The sequence below is a fragment of the Oncorhynchus kisutch genome, linkage group LG5, assembly GCF_002021735.2.
Source record: "Oncorhynchus kisutch isolate 150728-3 linkage group LG5, Okis_V2, whole genome shotgun sequence".
Taxonomy (NCBI): domain Eukaryota; kingdom Metazoa; phylum Chordata; class Actinopteri; order Salmoniformes; family Salmonidae; genus Oncorhynchus; species Oncorhynchus kisutch.
In genome coordinates this window covers 27,789,395-27,812,771 of record NC_034178.2, presented here as the reverse complement: position 1 = coordinate 27,812,771, position 23,377 = coordinate 27,789,395, and the positions used below count along the sequence as shown (strand labels likewise).

At 41.9% G+C, this 23,377-nt stretch overlaps 2 protein-coding genes across 28 annotated transcripts in view; both read left to right on the top strand.

Moving 5' to 3' along the window:
* LOC109890838 (transcriptional enhancer factor TEF-5-like) overlaps positions 1 to 5,670 on the top strand; it is a 38,925-nt gene extending 33,255 nt beyond the window's left edge. For all 10 annotated transcript variants that reach the window (XM_031824783.1, XM_031824786.1, XM_031824781.1 and 7 more), the window contains 4 exons: positions 69 to 242; positions 1,231 to 1,374; positions 3,093 to 3,245; positions 3,460 to 5,670. In XM_031824783.1, coding sequence (XP_031680643.1) covers positions 69 to 242; positions 1,231 to 1,374; positions 3,093 to 3,245; positions 3,460 to 3,573 — 585 coding nt within the window. In that variant the 3' untranslated portion in view covers positions 3,574 to 5,670. The remainder of the gene's footprint in view (positions 1 to 68; positions 243 to 1,230; positions 1,375 to 3,092; positions 3,246 to 3,459) is intronic.
* Positions 5,671 to 9,262: 3,592 nt separating this feature from the next.
* smpd2b (sphingomyelin phosphodiesterase 2b) lies at positions 9,263 to 22,353 on the top strand. 18 transcript variants are annotated; one of them, XM_031824775.1, is made up of 12 exons: positions 9,263 to 9,877; positions 10,848 to 10,985; positions 11,209 to 11,360; positions 11,461 to 11,557; positions 15,045 to 15,121; positions 15,915 to 16,008; positions 16,120 to 16,209; positions 18,154 to 18,236; positions 18,327 to 18,459; positions 18,614 to 18,718; positions 18,890 to 19,043; positions 20,122 to 22,353. In XM_031824775.1, exons 3-12 carry the CDS (start codon positions 11,311 to 11,313, stop codon positions 20,544 to 20,546), a joined length of 1,308 nt encoding a protein of 435 aa, XP_031680635.1. In that variant the 5' UTR covers positions 9,263 to 9,877; positions 10,848 to 10,985; positions 11,209 to 11,310; the 3' UTR covers positions 20,547 to 22,353. The 18 variants fall into 18 exon arrangements, with proteins under 18 accessions (XP_031680635.1, XP_031680637.1, XP_031680633.1 ...); XM_031824777.1 differs by having other exon boundaries at positions 9,552 to 9,877; positions 11,212 to 11,360; XM_031824773.1 differs by having other exon boundaries at positions 9,552 to 9,877; positions 11,212 to 11,360; positions 18,890 to 19,064.
* Positions 22,354 to 23,377: the final 1,024 nt, after the last annotated feature.

The following is a 23,377-nucleotide window of genomic DNA, read 5'->3' as shown; positions in this document are numbered from 1 at the left end:
AATATGGCCAAGCTAGACTTCTGTCATCGCAGCTGGTCTGACCATCTTTCTCTCTCTCCACCCTGCAGTACAGCAAACACCTGTTTGTCCACATTGGTCAGACCAACCCTTCCTACAGCGACCCTCTGCTGGAGGCAGTGGACATCAGGCAGATCTACGACAAGTTCCCAGAGAAGAAAGGCGGACTCAAAGAGCTTTATGAGAAAGGCCCCCAGAATGCCTTTTTCCTAGTCAAATTTTGGGTGGGTAATTATGACGTCATCTTTCTCACTATTGTATTTATTACTGATGGTTTGACAAATCTATTTTATTATTCTTTGATCCTCACCTTGAATGCTTTACAGCAGGGTTCCCAAACTGGCGGCCCGAATTTGATCCGTGGGTAGATTTATTTGGTCCCCCAAGTTGAATCCAGGTGAAAACTATGATCCCTTATTGATGTCACTTGTTAAATCCCCTTCAATTAGTGTAGATGAAGGGGAAGAGACTGGTTAAAGAAGGATTTTTAAGCCTTGAGACAGGGGATTGTGTATGTGTGCCATTCAAAGGGTGAATGGGCAAGACAAAAGATGTAAGTGCCTTTGAACAGCGTATGGTAGTAGGTGCCACACTCAACAGTTTGCCGTATGTGTCAAGAAAGGTCATCCACCCAAAGGACATCTAGCCAACTTGACACAACTGTGGGAAGCACTGGAGTCAACATGGGCCAGCATCCCTGTGGAACGCTTTCGCCACCTTGTAGAGTCCATGCCGCAATGAATTGAGGCTGTTCTGGGGGCAAAAGGGGGTGCAACTCGATATTAGGAAGGTGTTCCTAATATTTTGTGCTCTCAGAATTTAGAAAATCTTTTCAAGTATTTCCACGTACAGTAATAATAGACAGGCGTGATCGTATACAAATGTAAGCAAGTTTGAAACGTTGATATTTTAGTAAAATATTATCTGTTTGGGCTTCTTGCAGTCTACAAATGCTTTGTAATTGTGTGTCGGGCCCCCTGACCATTAGTTGAGGATCCCTGCTTTACAGGGGAATGTGTGGTTTGAAAACATAATTGAAAAAACAGAAAAATACATCTTTCACACATTTAAACCTACACTGTCACACAGTCCCTTTTGGTGGTTTGATTATTCTAGAGTAGAGTAAAATAAGGAAAAAAATACATTATTTGAGGTTTTAGGCCTGTTAGCTGAGCGTTAATCTGACTCGTCCGGTGTGACCCCTCTCTGCAGGCGGATCTTAACAGCAGTGGCATGCAGGACGGCCCAGGCTCCTTCTATGGAGTCAGTAGCCAGTACAGCAGCTCTGAGAACATGACCATCACCGTCTCCACCAAAGTCTGCTCCTTCGGCAAACAGGTGGTCGAGAAAGTAGAGGTGAGGCCATTTTCAACTGGGTCTGCATTATGGTCACAAAAACAGCCGTCAGGCCGTCATGGTAAATTAGGAGGTGCACTTAAATGACTTAACTGGTTAGATTAAGGTTAAACGAAGTGGGAATTCAATTGTGTCAATTTACTCTCGGAAATTATACGGTATATATTATACAGTTGAAGTCAAGTTTACATACACCTTAGACAAATACATTTAAACTCAGTTTTTCACAATTCCTGACATTTAATCCTAGTAAAAATTCCCTGTTTTATGTCAGTTAGGATCACCATTTTATTTTAAGAATGTGAAATGTCAGAATAATAGTAGAGAATGATTTTATTTATTTCATCACATTCCCAGTGGGTCAGAAGTTTACATACACTCAATTAGTATTTGTTAGCATTGCCTTCAAATTGTTTAACTTGGGTCAAACTTTTTGGGTAGCCTTCCACCATAAATTTGGTGAATTTTGGCCCATTCCTCCCGACAGAGCTGGTGTAACTAAGTCAGGCTTGTAGGCCTCCTTGCTCGCACACGCTTTTTCAGTACTGCCCACAAATGTTCTATAGGATTGAGGTCAGGGCTTTGTGATGGCCACTCCAATACCTTGACTTTGTTGTCCTTAAGCCATTTTGCCACAACTTTGGAAGTATGCTTGGCGTAATTGTCCATTTGGAAGAACCATTTCAGACCAAGCAATATATCCACATAATTTTCGTTCCTCATGATGCCATCTATTTTGTGAAGTGCACCAGTCCCTCCTGCAGCAAAGCACCCCCACATGATGCTGCCACCCCCACATGATGCTGCCACCCCCGTGCTTCACAGTTGGGATGGTGTTCTTCGGCTTGCAAGCATCCCCCTTTTTCCTCCAAACATAACGATGGTCATTATGGCCAAACAGTTCTATTTTTGTTTCATCAGACCAGAGGACATTTCTTTCAGGTTATGTTAATATAGGACTCGTTTTACTGTGGATATAGAAACTTTTGTACCTGTTTCCTCCAGCATCTTCACAAGGTCCTTTGCTGTTGTTCTGGGATTGATTTGCACTTTTTGCACCAAAGTACGTTCATCTCTAGGAGACAGAACGCGTCTCCTTCCTGAGTGGTATGGCGGCTGTGTGGTCCCATGGTGTTTATACTTGCGTACTATTGTTTGTACAGATGAAGGTGGTACCTTCAGGCATTTGGAAACTGCTCCCAATGATGAACCAGACTTGTGGAGGTCCACAATTTTTTTTCTGAGGTCTTGGATGATTTCTTTTGATTTTCCCATGATGTCAAGCAAAGAGGCATTGCGTTTGAAGGTAGGCCTTGAAATACATCCACAGGTATACCTCCAATTGACTCAAATGACATCCGTTAGAAGCTTTTGATAGGCTAAAGCCACAACATCATTTTCTGGAATTTTCCAAGCTGTTTAAAAGGCACAGTCAACTTAGTGTATGTAAACTTCTGACCCACTGGAATTGTGATAGTGAATTAAGTGCAATAATCTGTCTGTAAACAATTGGGAAAAATTACTTGTGTCATGCACAAAGTAGATGTCCTAACCGACTTGCCAGAACTATAGTTTGTTAGCAAGACATTTGTGAAGTGGTTGAAAAAAACAAGTTTTAATGACTCCAACCGAAGTGTATGTAAACTGTATTTACCTCAACTAAGACTGTTTGCTGTTTTGGGTAAGAGTTTTAAAATCTCTCTGTGTGTGAATTGCAGACAGAGTACGCCCGAATGGAAGGAGGGAAGTGTGTCTACAGAATTCACCGCTCTCCCATGTGCGAGTACATGATCAACTTTATCCACAAGCTCAAACACCTGCCAGAAAAATACATGATGAATAGTGTTCTGGAAAACTTTACCATCCTTCAGGTAACATACTGCATTGCAAGATACTAACTAAAATTTGGCAATGCACTGACATTTCAACTGTGGTCATAGGACTATAGCTGGGTGATCCGTTTTTGACCTCATGTTGTTTTGCTTTGCTAATTGATTGATTGATGATATTTACTGTCTCTCACCTGCTGCAAGACCATAGCTGGATCACGTTTCTTATCTAATTTTGACGCACTTCCTCCTTCAGGTGGTGACAAACCGTGATACTCAGGAGACCTTGCTGTGTATAGCGTTTGTGTTTGAGGTCTCAACGAGTGAACACGGGGCACAGTACCACGTCTACAGGCTTGTCAAAGACTGACCCACCCACCGTTCTGCAGGGAGGTTTGGGAATCGGCTTCCAAAGTACTGCGTGACACAATCTGTACAGTACACACAGACTGCTCAACTGCCAAGAAACATTTAAAAACGACGTTAGAATGAACTGACATGAACAGATTTTATACTTCCACACATGTTTTGGTCAAATAGGAAAAAGGATGAAGTCTCAGACAGGAACGGCAACTTATTAACCATATATTTAAAATGTGCTAAGACAAAGTGGGTCATATTGGTAATGACAATAAATGTACAGTAGCTTGAGATGTTTTCACTGAGGGAATGAGAAGGTGTCCAAGGTTAAGAGAGTTGTCTCCAAGGGAACACACTCTAAGCAATATGGGAATAAGTGTATAGATTGGAACGGTACAGCTACAAGGACCATCGAAGAAGAGCAAACCCAAAATAATCAAAGTAGAACTTTCCTACCAAGTGGTGTTGATAAATTAGATAGCCAAGAGCCTTTCTCCAAAGACAAGTATTGATTGATTGCCAGCCTCTCTGGAATGCCTTATTTACTACCTCTGGTCTTTAAATAAAACAGAAAGAAACCAGACAGATATAAAATGCATAAATTAATTGGAAACTGAACATTACTATGCAGCTCACCCTTATCTAGATCCTCGAAGCACACTTCTTATCCAGGCACATTGTGTGACGGACAGAGATGGATGAAACTCTTATTCGTTTTCAATTGATGCGTTGTCATGAATGGTTACACGTTTGGCTGCAGTCCACATGTACAGTAAGGGGATAGCGCGATCAGATCATTCAGTTTCGAAACCCTTGGCTTATTGGGTCTAGACAACAACACATTTATGTGCTGTGGTGCACTTAAAATATCAAGAAAGGGTGAAGCAACAAATATGTTTATTTTCTGCCTTTAGTTATGATATTGAAATTAACTGTTTCTGTACTGTGAGTCAGTGGATGCTACAGGAATATGTGTTACATAGGAGTATTTTTGGGACGTGTTTATATTTGTGATTTACTTTAACTCGGCACAGAGACTATAGCTGTTCTCTTAGAGTGGAGGGGATTCAACACTGTTTTCTTAAAAACATGGCTTGAGAATTCGCCCGATTAGAACTTGCCAAATTGTAACTGATCAAATGTACGGGTGAGTTCAACTAATGTAAGAACTTCAGGTTCTCTTATCTAATCTCCCCATTTGAGCAATCCCAATTGATGGATTTCACATTTAGTCTGATTGTAAAGCCTACATGATGTAAGAGAAGTTTCTCTTTTGTAATGTAACCAATAAAAACAAAAGCTCTCTCTTATCTTACGAGCTTATCAACAAATTCTACTCTTAATTTGTCAATGCCATCAGCCAATGAAAAACAGCTTTTATGTTTCTAAAAATACCTATCCTCTCTGTGCTGTGGTGTGTGACCATTGATTGTTATTTATATTGAAACAAATGGTGGGAGGGCTGGGCTATGGGCCATGTGTTTATCTTTTGCCATGGCAATGGAGGTGTTACAAGTATTGCTGAGCTAAACTTTATACTAAAGACAAGATAACTGTCATCCCATGGATCTAGATAGGGGAAAGTCTCTGCCTTGGATGGTTCACCGGGCTTCTGTCAGAAGAATTCATACATCAGACTTTGTATGGTGGATTTAGTACACCAGGATTTGAATGTCATACTTCAAAAGCTAGACTTAAAACAACTGCTTAATCTTTACTAGCGGATGTCTCAATTGTACCTTTTTTTTACAGGCCCCCTTTTTTTTATTATCATAATTCATATTTTTGTTTGTTGTTTTCTTTTGACTTTCATTGGAAGCCATATGCATCCATTGAAAACATGTTTTTGTTGACATTGATGATGAGATCTTATGTATCATAATCTGAATGGTGTGGGCAAATTTTTTTGGTTAATAGGTGGTTTACTGTGGCCTTGGTTACCAATTGTGCATTGCATTTTTGTATGTTATCTTTGAAGTAAGGGGGGGGGGGGGGTTGTATTATATAATCCAATCAAAGAATATGTATAATCTAACAATAAAAGACGCATTGTGCCTTTGGGGCCATTTTCCCCCAGAAAACCCATTAAAACATGTTTGTAATTTGAGTGGTCAATGCAGTTCTTTCCAGATTAGATACATTGTCTCTTAACTATTGTAGATGGCACCATTGTTATACTGTTTAAGTCTGTGCATGTGCAATATATTGTACAGTACACTTCCCTTGGTCCTCTGTCACATTTCTAACTATGATGTAATTTCACAATTCCGTAGCCTACTTGAGGACAAGGACAAACACAAGAGTAGGCCGCCACCAACCTCCTGTGGAGAAGGCTTTATTCAGGTATATTGTCAAGATACAGTATTTTATACTATTTGTATGCACTGACTGGAGAAATCAATGTTTGACACAGCCTTTTAGGGAAAATTAATGAGCCCAGATTCTCAGAGGCTCAAGCACAGACACAGGCCAGATGTGTAGGTCCAGTCTGCCCCAGTGTCTGTGCGTTATGATGCTTTTAATACAACTTTTTTATTTAACCAGGTAGGCTAGTTGAGAACAAGTTCTCATTTACAACTGCGACCTGGCCAAGATAAAGATAAGCAGTGGGACACAACACAGAGAAACACATGGAATAACCAAACAGTCAATAATACAATAGAAAAAGTCTATATACAATGTGTTTTAAATGAGGTAGGATAAGGGAGGGCAATAAATAAGCCATAGTGGCAAAATAATTACAAATATAGCAATTAAAACACTGGAGTGAAAGATGTGCACAAGATGAGTGAGATACGTTCCAGTCATTGGCCGCAGAGAACTGAAAGGAAAGGCGGCCGAACGAGGAATTGGCTTTGGGGGTGACAAGTGAAATATACCTGCTGGAGTGCATGCTATGGGTGGGTGCTGCTATGGTGACCAGTGAGCTGAGATAAGGCGGGCTTTACCTAGCAAAGACTTATAGATGATCTGGAGCTAGTGGGTTTGGCGACAAATATGAAGCGAGGGCCAGCCAACAAGAACATACAGGTCGCAATGGTGGGTTGTAATATTGGGCTTTGGTGACAAAACAGATTGCACTGTGATAGACTGCATCCAATTTGCTGTGTAGAGTGTTGGAGGCTATTTTGTAAATGACATCGCCGAAGTCGAGGATCGGTAGGATAGTCAGTTTTACGAGGGTGTTTGGCAGCATGACTGAAAGATGCTTTGTTGCAAAATAGGAAGCTGATTCTAGATTTAATTTTGAATTGGAGATGCTTAATGTGAGTCTGGAGGGAGAGTTTACAGTCTAACCAGACACCTAGGTATTCGTCCACATATTCTAAGTCAGAACTTTCCAGAGCAGTGATGCTGGACTGGCAGACAGGTGTGGGCAGCGATCGGTTGAAGAGCATGCATTTAGTTTTACTTGCATTTAAGAGCAGTTGGAGGCCACGGAAGGAGAGTTGTATGGCATTGAAGCTTGTCTGGAGGTTAGTTAACACAGTGTCCAAGGAGGGGCCAGAAGTATACAGAATGGTGTCGTCTGCGTAGAGGTGGATCAGAGAATCACCAGTAGCAAGAGCGACATCATTGCTGTATACAGAGAAAAGAGTTGGCCCGAGGATTGAACCCTGTGGCACCCCCATAGAGGCTGCCAGAGGTCTGGACAACAGGCCCTCCGACACACTGAACTCTGTCTGAGAAGTAGTTGGTGAACCAGGCGAGGCAGTCATTTGAGAAACCAAGGCTGTCTCGGAAACCAGATTGCATAGCGGAGAAGGTACGTTGGGAATCGAAATGGTCGGTGATCTGTTTGTTAACTTGGCTTTCGAAGACCTTATAGAGGTAAGGTAGGATAGAAATAGGTCTGTAGCAGTTTGGGTCTAGAGTGTCTTTGAAGAGGGGGATGACCGTGGCAGCTTTCCAATCTTTGGGGATCTCAGACGATACGAAAGAGAGGTTGAAAAGGCTAGTAATAGGGGTTGCAACAATTTCGGCGGATAATTTTAGAAAGAGGGTCCAGATTGTCTAGCCCGGCTGATTTGTAGGGGTCCAGATTTTGCACTTCTTTCAGAACATCAGCTATCTGGATTTGGGTGAAGGGGAAATGAGGGAGGCATTGGGCAAGTTCTTGTGGGGGGGCACAGGGCTGTTGACCAGTGTAGGAGCAGCCAGGTGGAAAGCATGGCCAGCCATAGAAAAATGCTTATTGAAATTCTCAATTATCGCAGATTTATCAGTGGTGACCATGTTTCCAAGCCTCTGTGCAGTGGGCAGCTGGGAGGAGGTGCTCTTATTCTCCATGGACTTTACAGTGTCCCAGAACTTTTTGGAACTCTTGAAAAAACTAAGTAAAATCATGATGTCAGTGATCTTCAGGTCGTAAAGTCGGAGCTCTAGAAAGATGACAGAGTTTCTGATGTGGAATTCCGCATTGAATGACCGTTCAAAACTATTTTTCCCAATCTGAGCTCCCCCTTCCCCCAGAGTTTCCAGTTTTCCAAATTGGGATTACCAAGTTCTCAGTAGTTTTGAGCGTGGCGACAATGAGTGTCTCGTCTCATGGGGTCATCAGTAGTTACCACAGCCACCAAGTCATAAACCTTGCCTATTTCATCCATTTCTCTTCTTAAAATCGAATGTTATACCCAACCTTAACAGCACTGCTTATCTTATGCCTAACCTTAAATTAAGCATATTTTTGTTCCATTAATGTTTACTTCCTGGCTGTGGTAACATGCACAGGCAGCAATGATTTAAACTCCCAAAGAGTACCACAGTACGAGTCAAAATACCCATAAAACTGAGCAATCAAACAGGAAAATGGTTCTAATCATTTTTCCACCATTCGTTTTTCCCATAGGGGATGTCAGAAACACTTCAAATAAGAGCTGTGTTTGGTGTAGGCTTACCCTCGTGTGACGTTTTGATAACCATGTAAATATCTCTAGGACAAGGTGATTTTAAGCAATATATTTGCTTTGTTTACCCACAAAGAAATGAAAATTAGCTGCTAATGTGGCTATCAAAGAACTACAAATACCATAGTGATCTGGACGAGACTACCAAAGGAGGCAAAGGTAAGAATCTCTGGATTAACTATCTAATGTTAGCTAAATGTAGTAATTAATAAATGGCAATTGTGTGAACTGCAAGTTTTAAATTGACACAATACCTGTTTAGCGAATGTTTCAGCTGGAGACAACATGCAGGAGCTTTGTGGGATTTTTAGTCTTGCATGATGTCTACTTTAATACTAAGTAGCAGTTTCGAATGTGAAAGTAAATAGAGCCGAATATGTAACCTTTATTTCACTAGGCACGTCACTTATTTTAAGTGTTTCTTAAATCCCCTATGGGAAACATTTATGGTGGGAAAAGGAATGAAACCATTTCCCGTTTGACCGCAGGGTTTTATGGGTATTATTGCACCGCCACTGTGGGGCTCTATTAGACAGTTATTCAAGTATTATAATGTCAATATACTTTTGTTACTCACCAAATATGAAGTTTCGCTGAGCAACTATCTTCATTTACTCCCGGTACAGCCAGTATGTACTTCCCAAAAAATTCGGAATAAAAACGTACAAGCAAACAAACAAATTCGTCTTCGGTACCAATGTATTGAGCTGTTGTAGACTTCCGACCTGTGCGTGGCAGTAATGAGGGATTTAGGCCTACATTGGCGGTGCCGAAAAGTCATTTTTTTGTAAATTTGTATTTATTTTGAGAAGACATACATCACACATTCTCGACATCTCTAACGCACAAATACTGGGGCAGGTTTCGTAGTGCCTACGATGTTACGAGTGTACTGATATAAGTAGGACACGTGACATCACGACAGTTTTGAGACAAAAACACTTTATACCGGAGTTGTTTCGAGATGGCTATGCATATTAATGACACGAGGCTAGGCGCGTAGCATCTCTCTCTCTCTCTCCATTGAATACTGGTGGTTGACGTCAACAGCCCTCATCGAATATTCCACCCAAAATTACAAGATTGAGATGTATCCACCAATCCAAAGAAAGGATATGCGGTCGCCTAGACAGCCCACAGTGCCGCTTTGTGGACGACTCCCATTGTTAGGGCGGAGAGACATGTAAATCTTGTCAGAATATTCATCATCTTTGGTCAAGCACAGCAGCGATGGGAAAACTGCCTTGGCTGGAAACAATCGATTTGTCAGTAAATAATACAAAACCCAAAGTAAGGTATTATGACGAACAGGGTTGCAAAAGTATCACCCTGTTTTCTTGACTTGTCAGCACGCAACATGTGACCAATTGCAGCCACACGGAACTTGCTAGTAAGCCTGCTTGTAAGGTTGGTAAATTCATTGAAACCATTGGCTATCTAGCTAAAATAAAGTGCTAGCTTGATAACGTTGGATCATTGTTAAAGTTAACTCGCACCAAGTTGTCACCCATCTGCTCCATTTATGTAACTAATGTTAGCTAGCTAGAGTCTATAAACAGTTAACAGTAAGGGTCTGTTTCTGTGTCATGAAAGTCAAAGCCTGCTAGTTACATAAAGCAAAACAGCTAGCTAAAGCCTAGCTAATGTTGTGTTAGCTAGCCATGTTGATGGTGCACTAACTTCGATAGATTGTCTCTGGTTGTCATTGCAAACGAGTTGCAGTGGTGGTCAATTAGCCTGCTAGGGGTAGCAATCTGGTCTCGAGCTCTCCGGCGCCTAGCTAAGAATTTAACTCCTATTGTAAAACGTCTTCTCTTTTCAGCAATATATATTGCTATCTGGCGCCTAGGGAAGGCAGTTGGCTGTGTCTAACTTTAGGATCATCAACGTATGTTGCCTGCAAGGTTATCTGTTTTGAATACATAGCTAACGTTAGCTAGTTACATTATTGCATGCGCAAATTGACAAATCAGGTACTTTGTGTTTGGTAACATATTTTTTTATTAACAATAGTTTCAATTCACTTAGGCCAATCATCACATATTAAAACATACATAACTTATGGGTATATACAACCAGTTTTGGATTCACCTAATGTTTGTATGGCCTACCTATTAAACAAAGAAAATACCTCTTTTAGGAATGGGTTTTTCTTTTTTTGACTATGGTAATGAGTATTGACACTGGATTAAGTTTAGGCCCACCCTTTGTATTCAGTGGAAGGCCTCTCATTCTTTAATTTTTTTAATTTATTTCACCTTTATTTAACCAGGTAGGCTAGTTGAGAACAGGTTCTCATTTGCAACTGCGACCTGGCCGATTCTAACGTAACCCTCCTGGTCTTTTCACCGGCTGTCATTCTTCTGTCCTGTGTCAGTGTGTCTCCTATGTCAGCAGTGTGTTGGCTTAGGCTAGGTCAGTCTGCTATGCCCCCCTGCAAGAGAGGAGACAGACAGTGAGTGTGGTGGCCCGCTGCGTTGTTGGACTGTGTGGGTTAATGATTGAGTGCTGACAGGTATATTTACATAGCTGTTTTATTGAACTTCCAAGTAATGTTCTCTCCTCTCTCACAGGATTGTGAGCATACAATAAAAGTTGCTTAGGCTGGCTATAGACACTTAGAGAGCATTCAGCCTCAAAGTTGATTCGCTCTGCTCTGTCAGTGTTTTTTCTTGTTGGAGTTCCAGTCATAGACCTCACTGCTCATTCTAACCAGGGATGTGGCTTCATCCACACAGCAGGGACTAACCTCAGCTGCCACACAGGGACTAGCCTAACCACACAGGCAGGCATTGACCACCGTTGAAGTCTGCCATCACTGTTCATTTATTCCTATAACCATGGCTGACAGCAACACCATCAGGCTCCGAGTCTTCTCCCTCAACTGCTGGTGAGTGCTGTTTTTAGTGTATGCAGACTAAGCATATATTTTTTTGCACCGCACACATACTTGGGCTATAATGTTGTCTGTCTGTCCTTCCTGTTCTCAGGGGTATCCGTTACCTCAGCAAGCACTGTCGGGAGCGCTACGCCATGATCGGAGAGCTTTTGAGCAGAGAGGAGCACGATATTGTCCTGCTGCAAGAGGTTGGTGCACACTGGTCTGTTCTGCTCATATTTTGGTGAAGGAGGTCCACTGTGTTACACTCCATTCCACCACTCTCACAGCTGTCTCAGCTGTCTGGGCATTTCGCCAAAGCTGTGGAATTTTTCCACCCTTACATTCCTACTATATATATATATATATATATACTGCTCAAAAGAATAAAGGGAACACTAAAATAACACATCCTAGATCTGAATGAATGAAATATTCTTATTAAATACTTTTTTCTTTACATAGTTGAATGTGCTGACAACATAATCACACAAATTATCAAGGGAAATCAAATTTATCAACCCATGGAGGTCTGGATTTGGAGTCCCACTCAACATTAAAGTGGAAAACCACACTACAGGCTGATCCAACTTTGATGTAATGTTCTTAAAACAAGTCAAAATTAGGCTCAGTAGTCTGTGTGGCCTCCACGTGCCTGTATGACCTCCCTACAACGCCTGGGCATGCTCCTGATGAGGTGGCGGATGGTCTCCTGAGGGATCTCCTCCCAGACCTGGACTAAAGCATCCGCCAACTCCTGGACAGTCTGTGGTGCAACGTGGCGTTGGTGGATGGAGCGAGACATGATGTCCCAGATGTGCTCAATTGGATTCAGGTCTGGGGAACGGGCGGGCCAGTCCATAGCATCAATGCCTTCCTCTTGCAGGAACTGCTGACACACTCCAGCCACATGAGGTCTAGCATTGTCTTGCATTAGGAGGAACCCAGAGCCAACCGCACCAGCATATGGTCTCACAAGGGGTCTGAGGATCTCATCTCGGTACCTAATGGCAGTCAGGCTACCTCTGGCGAGCACATGGAGGGCTGTGCGGCCCCCCAAAGAAATGCCACCCCACACCATGACTGACCCACCGCCAAACCGGTCATGCTGGAGGATGTTGCAGGCAGCAGAACGTTCTCCACGGCGTCTCCAGACTCTGTCACGTCTGTCACGTGCTCAGTGTGAACCTGCTTTCATCTGTGAAGAGCACAGGGCGCCAGTGGCGAATTTGCCAATCTTGGTGTTCTCTGGCAAATGCCAAACATCCTGCACGGTGTTGGGCTGTAAGCACAACCCCCACCTGTGGACGCCGGGCCCTCATACCACCCTCATGGAGTCTGTTTCTGACCGTTTGAGCAGACACATGCACATTTGTGGCCTGCTGGAGGTCATTTTGCAGTGCTCCTCCTGCTCCTCCTTGCACAAAGGCATCATGTTGTGGGCGTGCTTTGCTGCAGGAGGGACTGGTGCACTTCACAAAATACATGGCATCATGAGGAACGAAAATTAAGTGGATATATTGAAGCAACATCTCAAGACATCAGGAAGTTATAGCTTTGTCGCAAATGTGTCTTCCAAATGGACAATGACCTCAAGCATACTTCCAAAGTTGTGGCAAAATGGCTTAAGGACAACAAAGTCAAAGTATTGGAGTGGCCATCACAAAGCCCTGACCTCAATCCTATAGAAAATTTGTGGGCAGAACTGAAAAAGTGTGTGCGAGCAAGGAGGCCCACAAACCTGACTCAGTTACACCAGCTCTGTCAGGAGGAATGGGCCAAAATTCACCCAACTTATTGTGGGAAGCTTGTGGAAGGCTGACCCAAGTTAAACTATTTTAAAGGCAATGCTACCAAATACTAATTGAGTGACTGTACTCTTCAAGTACAGCATGTAAACTGCTTACCCATTGGGAATATGATGAAAGAAATAAAAGCTGAAATAGAATGATTATCTACTTTTATTCTGACATTTCACATACTTAAAGTAAAGTGGTCATCCTAACTGACCTAAGACAGATTTTTTTACTAGGATTTAAATGTCAGAAATTGTGAAACATTTAAACTCAGTTTATTTGGCTAAGGTATTTGTAAACATCCAAGTTAAACTGTGTATATATACGCCACAAAGTTATCCCTATCTATTGAAGAAGCTTTTCAACACTTGTCTTGATGCAATGAATTAGCATGGTGTGAAGCCTTCGCTAACTGAGCGCTTGTTATTCAATATCTTCAAGTACAGTCAGTGCCTTCAGAAAGTGTTCAGTCCCCTTGACGTTTTCCATATTTAGTTGTGTTTCAGCTTGCATTTAAAAATGAGTACATTTAGATTTCGTTTGTCACTGGCCTACACAATACCCCATTAATGTCAGTGGAATTGTTTTTCCAAATTCATTAAAAATTAAAAGCGGATGTTTCTTGAGTCATTAAGTATTCAACCCCTTTGTTATGGCAAGCCTAAATAAGTTCAGGAGTAACCATTTGCATAACAATACTAGTGTTTAACATCTCTGTACCCCACACATGCAATTATCCGTAAGGTCCCGGAGTCAAGAAGTGATTTTCAACCACAAAGACCAGGGAGGTTTTCCAATGCCTCGCAAAGAAGGGCACCTATTGGTAGATTGGTGTAAAATAAAAAGCGGACATTGAATGTCCCTTTGAGCATGGTAAAGTTATTAATAACACTTTGGATGGTGTATCAATACACCCAGTCACTACAAACACACAGGCTTCCTTCCTAATGCAGTTGCTGGAGAGGAAGGAAACCACTCAGGGATTTCACCACGAGGCCAACAGTTACAGAGTTTAATGGCTGTGATAGGAGAAAACTGAGGATGGATCAGCAACATTGTAATTACTCCACAATACCAACCTAATTGACTGTGTGAAAAGGAAGCCTGTACAGAATAAATCCAAATATTCCAAAATATGCATCCTGTTTGCAACAAGGCACTAAAGTAATACTGCAAAAAATGTGGCAAAGTAATTTCTCCTGAATACATGGTGTTATGTTTGGGGCAAATATAACGCATTACTGAGTACCACTCTCCATATTTATAAGCATAGTGGGGGCTGCATTATATTATGAGTATGCTTGACATCGTTAAGGACAGGAGTTTTTCAGGATAAAAAAGAAACGTAATAGAGCTAAGCACAGGAAAATACTAGATGAACACATGGTTCAGTCTACTTTCCACCAGACACTGGGAGATAAATTCTCCTTTCAGCAAGACAGTAACCTAAAACACATGGCCAAATCTGCACTAATGTTGCTTACCAAATAGACCGTGAATGTGGCTGAGTTACAGTTGTAACTTAATTCTGCTTGAAAATCTATGACAAGACTTAAAAATGGGTGTCTAGCAATGATCAACAACCAATTTGACAGAGCTTGAAGAATAATGGACAAGTATTGTAAATTCCAGGTGTGGGAAGCTCTTTGATGCTTACCCAGAAAGACTCACAGCTGTAATCACTGCCAAATGTGATTCTAACATGTATTCACTATAAGGGGTGTGAATGAGATTTAATTTTCAATAAACATTTCTAAAAACACGTTTTCACTTTATCATTATGAGAATAAAAAGCAATTTAATTAAGGTTTTATTCAGGCTGTAACACAACAAAATGTGGAGTAAGTCAAAGGGTATGAATACTGTGTGTTCTCAATGTTCCCCTGGGTTTATTTTTCAGGTCTGGAGTGAAAAAGACTTCCTCTGCTTGAAAAGGAAACTTTCCTCTACCCATCCGCACTCCCATTACTTCAAAAGGTACAATTAGAAATCTGGTTCAATCTGTTGGTGTTGCTGGCCCTATAGGACCTCCATGTAGTTAGTTTTCCTAGTAATCCCTTCATCAACTCTCAGAACATATGTGGAAAATATTTTAAATCTGACTCCCACGTTTTCACTCAGTTTCTCAATCAAACATTTCTTTAAGGACTTCATTTAATGGGAACACAGCAAACACACAGTGATCCCTGTGCTCTGTATTGTACACTGCGTTTTCATGTCAACCACAAACATTACTGTTAATTTGGTATAAAAAAGAAATTCAGAGAATGACCTCAAAGCAGGAAGATTAGCTAGCTATTGCACAATGGAATTTCTCCAAGTTAAGCTTAATACTTGCTTGACCTCCCATACCAAGGCACAGGGTTGAGATGAGTTCGAAAGCCTTGCTTTTCTAATCCTCTCAGTAATTCACTAAAAGAGTGGAGGAGATATTTAAGTCTGCAGATTTGAGTGAGTTGGTTCTTACATTTTTAGTCAGAGGTCGCATACACTTTTTAGCGTATATACTTTATCTGGACTGGTGTAGTTTGCCGTCTTATCATGTCTAACAGTATGCAGCTTTTAGACATAAGAGAAACAGGACTAAACACTTTACTTGAACAGTAGGACTTCAAAACCCATGCATACCACATTCATAAGCAGTGCATAGGTATGAATGTGTTATAAAGTCCTTCTGTATGTAGCCTACCCTTAAAGTGTGAACAAACACACTCTAGTAACATATGGTAGCCTACACATGTATCTTAATGTTGTGTTTGTGTGTCCACAGTGGAGTCATAGGCAGTGGAATGGCCACGTTCTCCAGACATAGAATCCATGACGCATTTCTCTACCGCTATTCATTAAACGGCTACCCATACATGGTAAGTCATCTAGTCCTCAGACATTTGTGTGTAAAGTATGATGAGTTTGTATTTGGTAGGTAGTCAGGCGTTCTCTTCAGTCCTCACTATGTATCCTGTCCTCTGTTCCAGGCCCACCATGGAGACTGGTTTGGAGGCAAAGCTGTGGGGATGGTCATATTAAACATAGGCAGACTGGCAGCACACGTCTACGTCACACATGTGAGTGTTTCTATCCAGACTTCTCATCCACACCTGGGAATAAGACGATGGTGCCCTGGTCCAAGGGCAGTTTAGTTAATCTCTCCATAATGGTTTAAAGGGAAATCTGTAGTTGCTACATACATTTTTTTTAAAAGAAAATGACCGTGCATTTGGAAAGTATTCAGACCCTTTGACGTTTTCCACATTTTATTACATTACAGCCTTATTCTAAAAATGGATTAAATACATTTTCCCTCATCAATCTATACACCATAATGACAAAATGGATTAAAAAACAGAAATGCCTTATTTACATAAGTATTCATACCCTATGCTATGAGACTTGAAATTGAGCTGAGGTGCATCCTGTTACCATTGATCATCCTTGATGTATCTACAACTGGTGACAGGTACCAAAAAAATGTCTGCAGCATTGAAGGTCCCCAATAACACAGTGGCCCCCATTATTCTTAAATGGAAGGAGTTTGGAACCACCAAGACCTTTCCTAGAGCTGGCTGCCCAGCCAAACTGAGCAATCGGGGGAGAAAGGCCACCCCACATAGCCTGGTTCCTCTCTAGGTTTCTTCCTAGGTATTGGCCTTTCTAGGGAGTTTTTCCTAGCCACCGTGCTTCTCCACCTGCATTGCTTGCTGTTTGGGGTTTTAGGCTGGGTTTCTGTACAGCACTTTGAGATATCAGCTGATGTACGAAGGGCTATATAAATAAATTTGATTTGATTTGATTTGAAAGGACTTGGTCAGGGAGGTGACCAAGAACCCGATGGTCATTCTAACAGAGCTCCAGAGTTCCTCTGGAGATGGTTGTCCTGAAGCCACTCCTCAGTAAAAGGCACATGACAGCCCTCTTGGAGTTTGCCAAAAGGCACCTAAAGAACTCTGACCATGAGAAACAAGATTCTCTGGTCTAATGAAACCAAGATTGAACTATTTGGCGTCACGTCTAGAGAGAACCTGGCACAATCCCTATGGGGAAGCATGGTGGTGGCAGCATCATGCTGTGGGGATGTTGTTGGGACACTAGTCATGTTTGATGGAAAGATGAATGGAGCAAAGTGCAGAGAGATCCTTGATGAAAACCTGTTCCAGAGTGCTCAGGATCTCAGACATGGGAGAAGGGTCACCTTCCAACAGGACAACGACTCTAAGCGCACAGCCAAGACAAAGCAGGAGTGGCTTCGGGACAAGTCTCTGAATGTCCTTGAGTGGCCCAGTCAGAGCCCAGACTAGAACCCGATCGAACATCTCTAGAGAGACCTGAAAATAGCTGTGCAACGCTCCCCATCCAACCTGACAGAGCTTGAGTCAATCTGCAGAGAAAAATGGGAGAAACTCCCCAAATACACTTGTGCCAAGCGCTTAGCGTCATACCCAAGAAGACTCAATTCTGTAATCGCTGCCAGTGGTTCTTCAACAAAGTACTGAGTAAAGGGTCTGAATACTTATGTAAATGTGATAAACTAGCAAACATTTAAAAAACGTTTTTGCTTTATTATGGGGTATTGTGTGTAGATTGATGAGGGGGGGGGGGGGTAAACAATATAATCAACTTTAGAATAAGGCTGTAACGTAACAAAATGTCAAGGGGTCTGAATACTTTCCAAATATACTTTACATGACTCATGAGCTTAGTTCAACTGTAGTACCCCATCAGAACCCAAAATATATACGCTTTTTCAAATCAAATGTATTGGTCACATACACATGGTTAGCACTGCCAATGAATTTGAGAGTGCTTACATTTCTCCAAACCCATCCCTCAGCAGTGGTGGGGAGTCCGCTTAGTTGTTTGATCTGCGGAGTGCCCTTTTAAGGTTAGGATTTTCGGGAGTTTGCTGATCCTGGATATGTGCCTAGGGGTAACTTCTACCTGAAGCAGACAGATGCATATGAGATGTATCTATCGCTAATGTGTGGTGTCCTCTTCCTGTGTGTGTTGTCCAGCTGCATGCAGAGTACTGCAGGGAGAAAGACTCCTACTTACCTCATAGAGTGGTACAGGCCTGGGAGCTGCAGCAGTTTATTCGGTAAGGAGGCTAACACTCAATGCACACTGCCTCTTGCCATCTTAATTTCGGTGCCATTTTAATGGGTGTTATTCTGATCTATTCTGTTAGTCATACCTCCAGTGGAGCAGACCTGGTGATTTTGGCCGGAGATCTGAACCTGCATCCCCAGGACCTTGGCAACCGGTTGCTACGGACCTACACTGGCCTCCGGGACAGTTACACAGAGACTGCTAAGTTTGATGTATGATGATCAGTCCAATGTCATTCTTTTTTTCATTTGAAATCGAACTGAAATATCTTGCAGAGGAGAGATTGATTGTTTTATTAGTTGTGGACATGCCTCTAATGCTTTATTACAATTAACTGAAAAGCTTTTAATTATCTTTTCTCCGTAGGGCTGTGAGGACGGCATCACACTTATAGCAGATAACCCTTTCATCAATCCCAAAGAGCTCTGCCCCTTCGAGAAGGGCATCAGAATAGATTACATCCTCTACAAGGTGACAGTGGGAAGGATTGTTGGATATCTGGCTTTTGTTGTAGGTTCTAACAGTCTGCCAATATGTACTGGATGTTAAATGTGCCTACTTATTATAAAATATACATTGAAGAGACATTGATCATTGTATTGATGGTACATCTTGTACACTAAAATGTGTTGTCATTCCTAGGGGTCAGGAAGAGTCTCCATCCAGTGTGAGTCTCTGTCAACCACCAAGGGTTCTGTCCCTGACCATCCCTTCCCTTACTCTGACCACGAGGCCCTTAGCGCAGACCTGCAGCTGCAGACTCTGACCCAACAGGCAGGAAGAGACGAGACCAGAGGTGAGCAGGACTGTGCTGCAGGTACTGATTCTAAGCCTAGATGTGGTTCACAATGATTTGAAGTGTAAACGCTTTGTTAGAGGAATTACTTGATGTTCATTAATTACTAATATGTTCATTAACCAATTCAATTATAACAAAGCAAAACACTTTGTCCGTTTCTAAGAATTTGTAAGGTTCTTATTTGCATAAAATAATGTTGGTTGGATCTAGTCACCGTTCCTGTCAACCTGGGGTGTATACCGGCCTGTTATAGAGCCCCAATGTCAGGGGACAGGACTTTATTTTACGGGACCACGGCCCGCCCGTGCACGGTTCTCGGCTTGTTACCTTCAGATGACCGGACAGATATTTGGATCCGGCTTCGAAGGACCAAATGTTAGATTAATTTAGTTAATATGTGTTCATTAATCAATTCAATTAAAACACACTGTCCATTTCTAAGAATTTGTAAGGTTCTTATTTGCCTAAAAATGGACAGAGACCAGCCATCAAAATTAATCAATAGCGTTTATTCTCGAGAGCTCTACCCATCATTTCATGTACATTGGTTTATATACCTCTCATTTAGTCATAAATGTCCCTCCTCCTCTAAGACAATGACAAAGCTGCTTTTCAATTCCATTCCAACACATACATATTGCTTAACATATGCTACCACATGTTACACAATCTACTGCAAGCCCAACGGTTTCTCCCCTCCCTGGTTGGGGACCAGACATCCTTCCTGTTGTTAGTTTCACTGTGATCACAAGTTATCTGTTAACCCTTCCTCTTGGCCTATGTACAAACATTCTTCATCAGACAGCATATAAATCTGTACGTTATAACTCTACGCCAAATGTATACATTATTTAGTCATTATTGATAAAAATCCTTCAACATATTGGCTTTGTCGGCAGGATGAGGGACATTTTAATTGAATTGATTAATGAACACATATGAACTAAATTCATCTAACACTCTTACAGGTTTTTAATATTGTTATTATGACTTAAAGCTGATGTATGCATTTTGTCAGTAATCTTCCAAATGTGATGGCCTAGGATTTGACTTGCTATTTCCCTTCTTCCCTCAGGTAAGCTGGCTGAGCTGGTGGACATTGTGACGGAGGCCCGTACTGAGGTGAAGGTGGGCCTGTACTGTGCTGAGAGGATGCGCTACACAGCAGCTCGTACCGGGGTGATGGGCATGGCCCTGCTGCTGTTGGAGCTGGCCATCGCTGCTGTTCCCTGGCTGGCCCTGAGAGCTGACCAACCCTTCCCCCGGGCCTCCTTTTACCTATTGGGGGTGCTGTGCTTTGCCATCCTGATCACCACCTTCCTGCTCTACATCTTCTACACCATGGAGGTGAAGGCTCTACAGGGGGCAGAGGACCAGATGAGGCTGGCTGTGGGGAGCCTCCAGGAAAGGCTGAGGGGATTCCCCCTTGCCCAGCCTCTGAACCGCCTCTGTAGGCCACTGGAAGGACAGGACCCCTGCCCTCTGGAGCCAGAGGAATAGAGGCAGGAGGAGGGTGGGGGTATAAAATGAACTGTGAGGAACTGATCTTAAAGAGGGAATCTGCTGTAGGGGAAATAATGCCCCATGGCTGTTTTTGTTGATGAAGCAGCGGTGGGGAGCGTCGAGGATTAAGATCAAATAAATGACAGTACATATGCAGCTGTTCTATCGCGTGGTGAATGACGTCCGATGGGGGAAAAGTGTTTGCAGTTACTTATTTGCTGTTGTAATATTGCAAACGGACGTGGCAGTTTCACCTTTAAGGATACCAGCTTTAAAGAGGTCCTGGGACTGTCTGCATCGACTGAATGTACTTTATGCTATTGAGGATTCACTGCAGTAGAAGCATGCAGCATAAGGTTTAACTTAATGACTTGAACCAGAAGAAAAGGACATTTCTTGAAGTGGTTTTGCTCATGTGCTTAGCTGCTATGTTTTGTTTAGTTTTAACATTGTCCATCTGTAAATTCCACTCTGCAATCTTTGGATTGCTTACTTACTCATCTTCATTCTCGAAACAATGACAGCTTCTCGTGACAATTGGCCATGAGACAATCAGGTGATAAACACATTCTTAACGTACATCTTTCCTATAGTCCAGACTTGAGGATTGCATTGGCACTAGGAGGTTCCTCAGGTCTGGCTTGCATTCCACCACTCAGGGTCTTGGTGGGACCAATTCTTTCCTCTGTTTCATGACTTCCTTTTACAGTGTATAGCAGCTTAGAGCCTCTTTAGCACAACTCGGGGACGATGTATGACGTCTGCTTTTAGTTGGAGCCATGTTTTGTTCAGTTGTTGTGAATGTTACACTAAGTTCCAAATTGACCCCCCTAGCCCTTACACCCTAGGCACTCCTGGAGATCTGAAAGGCTTGGATAGGTGGATGCATTGCTGTCGTAGCTTTGTCTACTGATTGGATGGGTGGAACTATTACCATATTGCTTCCACCTATCCAAATCCTCTCAGATCAGCAGGAGTGTCTTAAGGAGTAGTCTTAAGGGTCCATTTGGAATTCAGCATCCGAGTACCCTGCAGGACAAGAGCTCCTCTGACATGGCCAGTTTCAAATGGACTGTGGGGCGACAAAGCACAGTTCCCCCTCTTGAGCTGTACATTAGGCTTTTATTTCGTAGACGTGTTGGGAGGAGATGATCAGATCTCTTGAGCGGTGGCTGCACTGTCCCAAAGAGAGAGATTTGAACGCATTCGCTTGTCTTTGTGTAGTGTTTTTAGAAACTGTTGATTTTAATCATAGTCATTTGCTCGAATGATTTGTATTTATGACGTTAACAAATAATTTTGGTAACCAATCAAGGCACACTTGTAAAGAGTCACTTAGAGTTGAGAAGATCAAGTTTGTTTGGGTACCTGCACTTGATTAGCAAGATAAAGCTTTTAATGTACCTACCTTATAATTGAATGTACTGTAAAACGAAGGCCAGTGCAACCATTGCTGCATATGCAGAGATTGTCAATTTAAAAGCACAGAACTGTAACCCTGTCCTGCTTCTTTCAGGGGTTCAGTTTAGTGCAATTAATGATGGGAAAAGACTGAATCATTTGTTTGTTTTTTATATTACACATAGATACATTCAATTATCATCACAAATGTGGGCTAGTTAAATGTATCTTGTCACTCCTTTGAATCATCTTGGTTAAAATGGAACTCTAGCTAATATTGTGTAGTTACTAACAATCCATGGTAACATTTCAGGCAGTATTCAATCCACTTGATTATATGGATTGTTATTGACAATTTGAAGGACATGATTGTAAAGTAAATAATAAATAGTCTATACTAATATTTGGATTTATGTGAACTGTGTTTGTTATAGTGTGATTACTTCTTAGGATCTGCAAATTAATGACTCCACTTTATTTAAAAAAAACATTTTGTCATTTTAGCAGATGCTCTTATCCAAAATGACTTACAGTAGTGAGTGCATACTTTTTCAGACTGATCCCCCATGGGAATTGAGCCCACAACCCTGGTGTTGCAAGTGCCGTGCTCTGCCAACTGAGCCACACGGGAATCAACACTCAATGACGCTGCAGCTTTGAAAGAGCCTACAGTCTTTCAGACATTCTGTTCATATCATCTGCTAAGCTTAGTTAGTAACTTAATAGGTAGAGCATGGCGCTTGCAACACCAATGGTTGTGGGTTCGATTCCAGTCACAGTGCACCATTCACTTTGGAGTCTTGCGGTATAAAGATATCTCCATTTCGTTGTGGTTCTAATTTACCTTTTTAACCACCAGAGGGCAATGTTGCACATGTAGCAGATACTAACCACCTGAGGATAGCAATACAATTCTAATGGCAAACCAAATAAATAGACAGGCAAGATAAGGTGACCCATGTGATATACCTTTCAAAGATTAACCATGTGATGTCTCCCATCTGTGGTATAGTCTTTGCTGGCAATGCAAACACTTACACACAAAGATCTTCAACTTGAAGAGAAATAGATGTATTTTGAAATATGGACCTTTAGTACATTTACTTACCATATACAGGTATTGTTTCTTTGTTTACACTGGCATTTGGGTTTATTACAAGGTAATAATCATATAGCCGACCACTGACTTTTGGAAACTACAAACCGTAAGTGTGCATAGATAGTATGATTGAAGGATAGAAGTGCTGTTACTTCAACACAAAAGTTCAACTCTGCTCTAATGAGTCATTTAACATGTCTGAACATCAACACCTAATTCCATTTTAGGGTTTCCTGAGAAGTGGGAAATGATTGCTTGGTGCAGATTGCCAGGTATAGTTTGGCCACCACCCATAGCAATAACTGCCCTAGGGCGCCAAGCTGTGCCC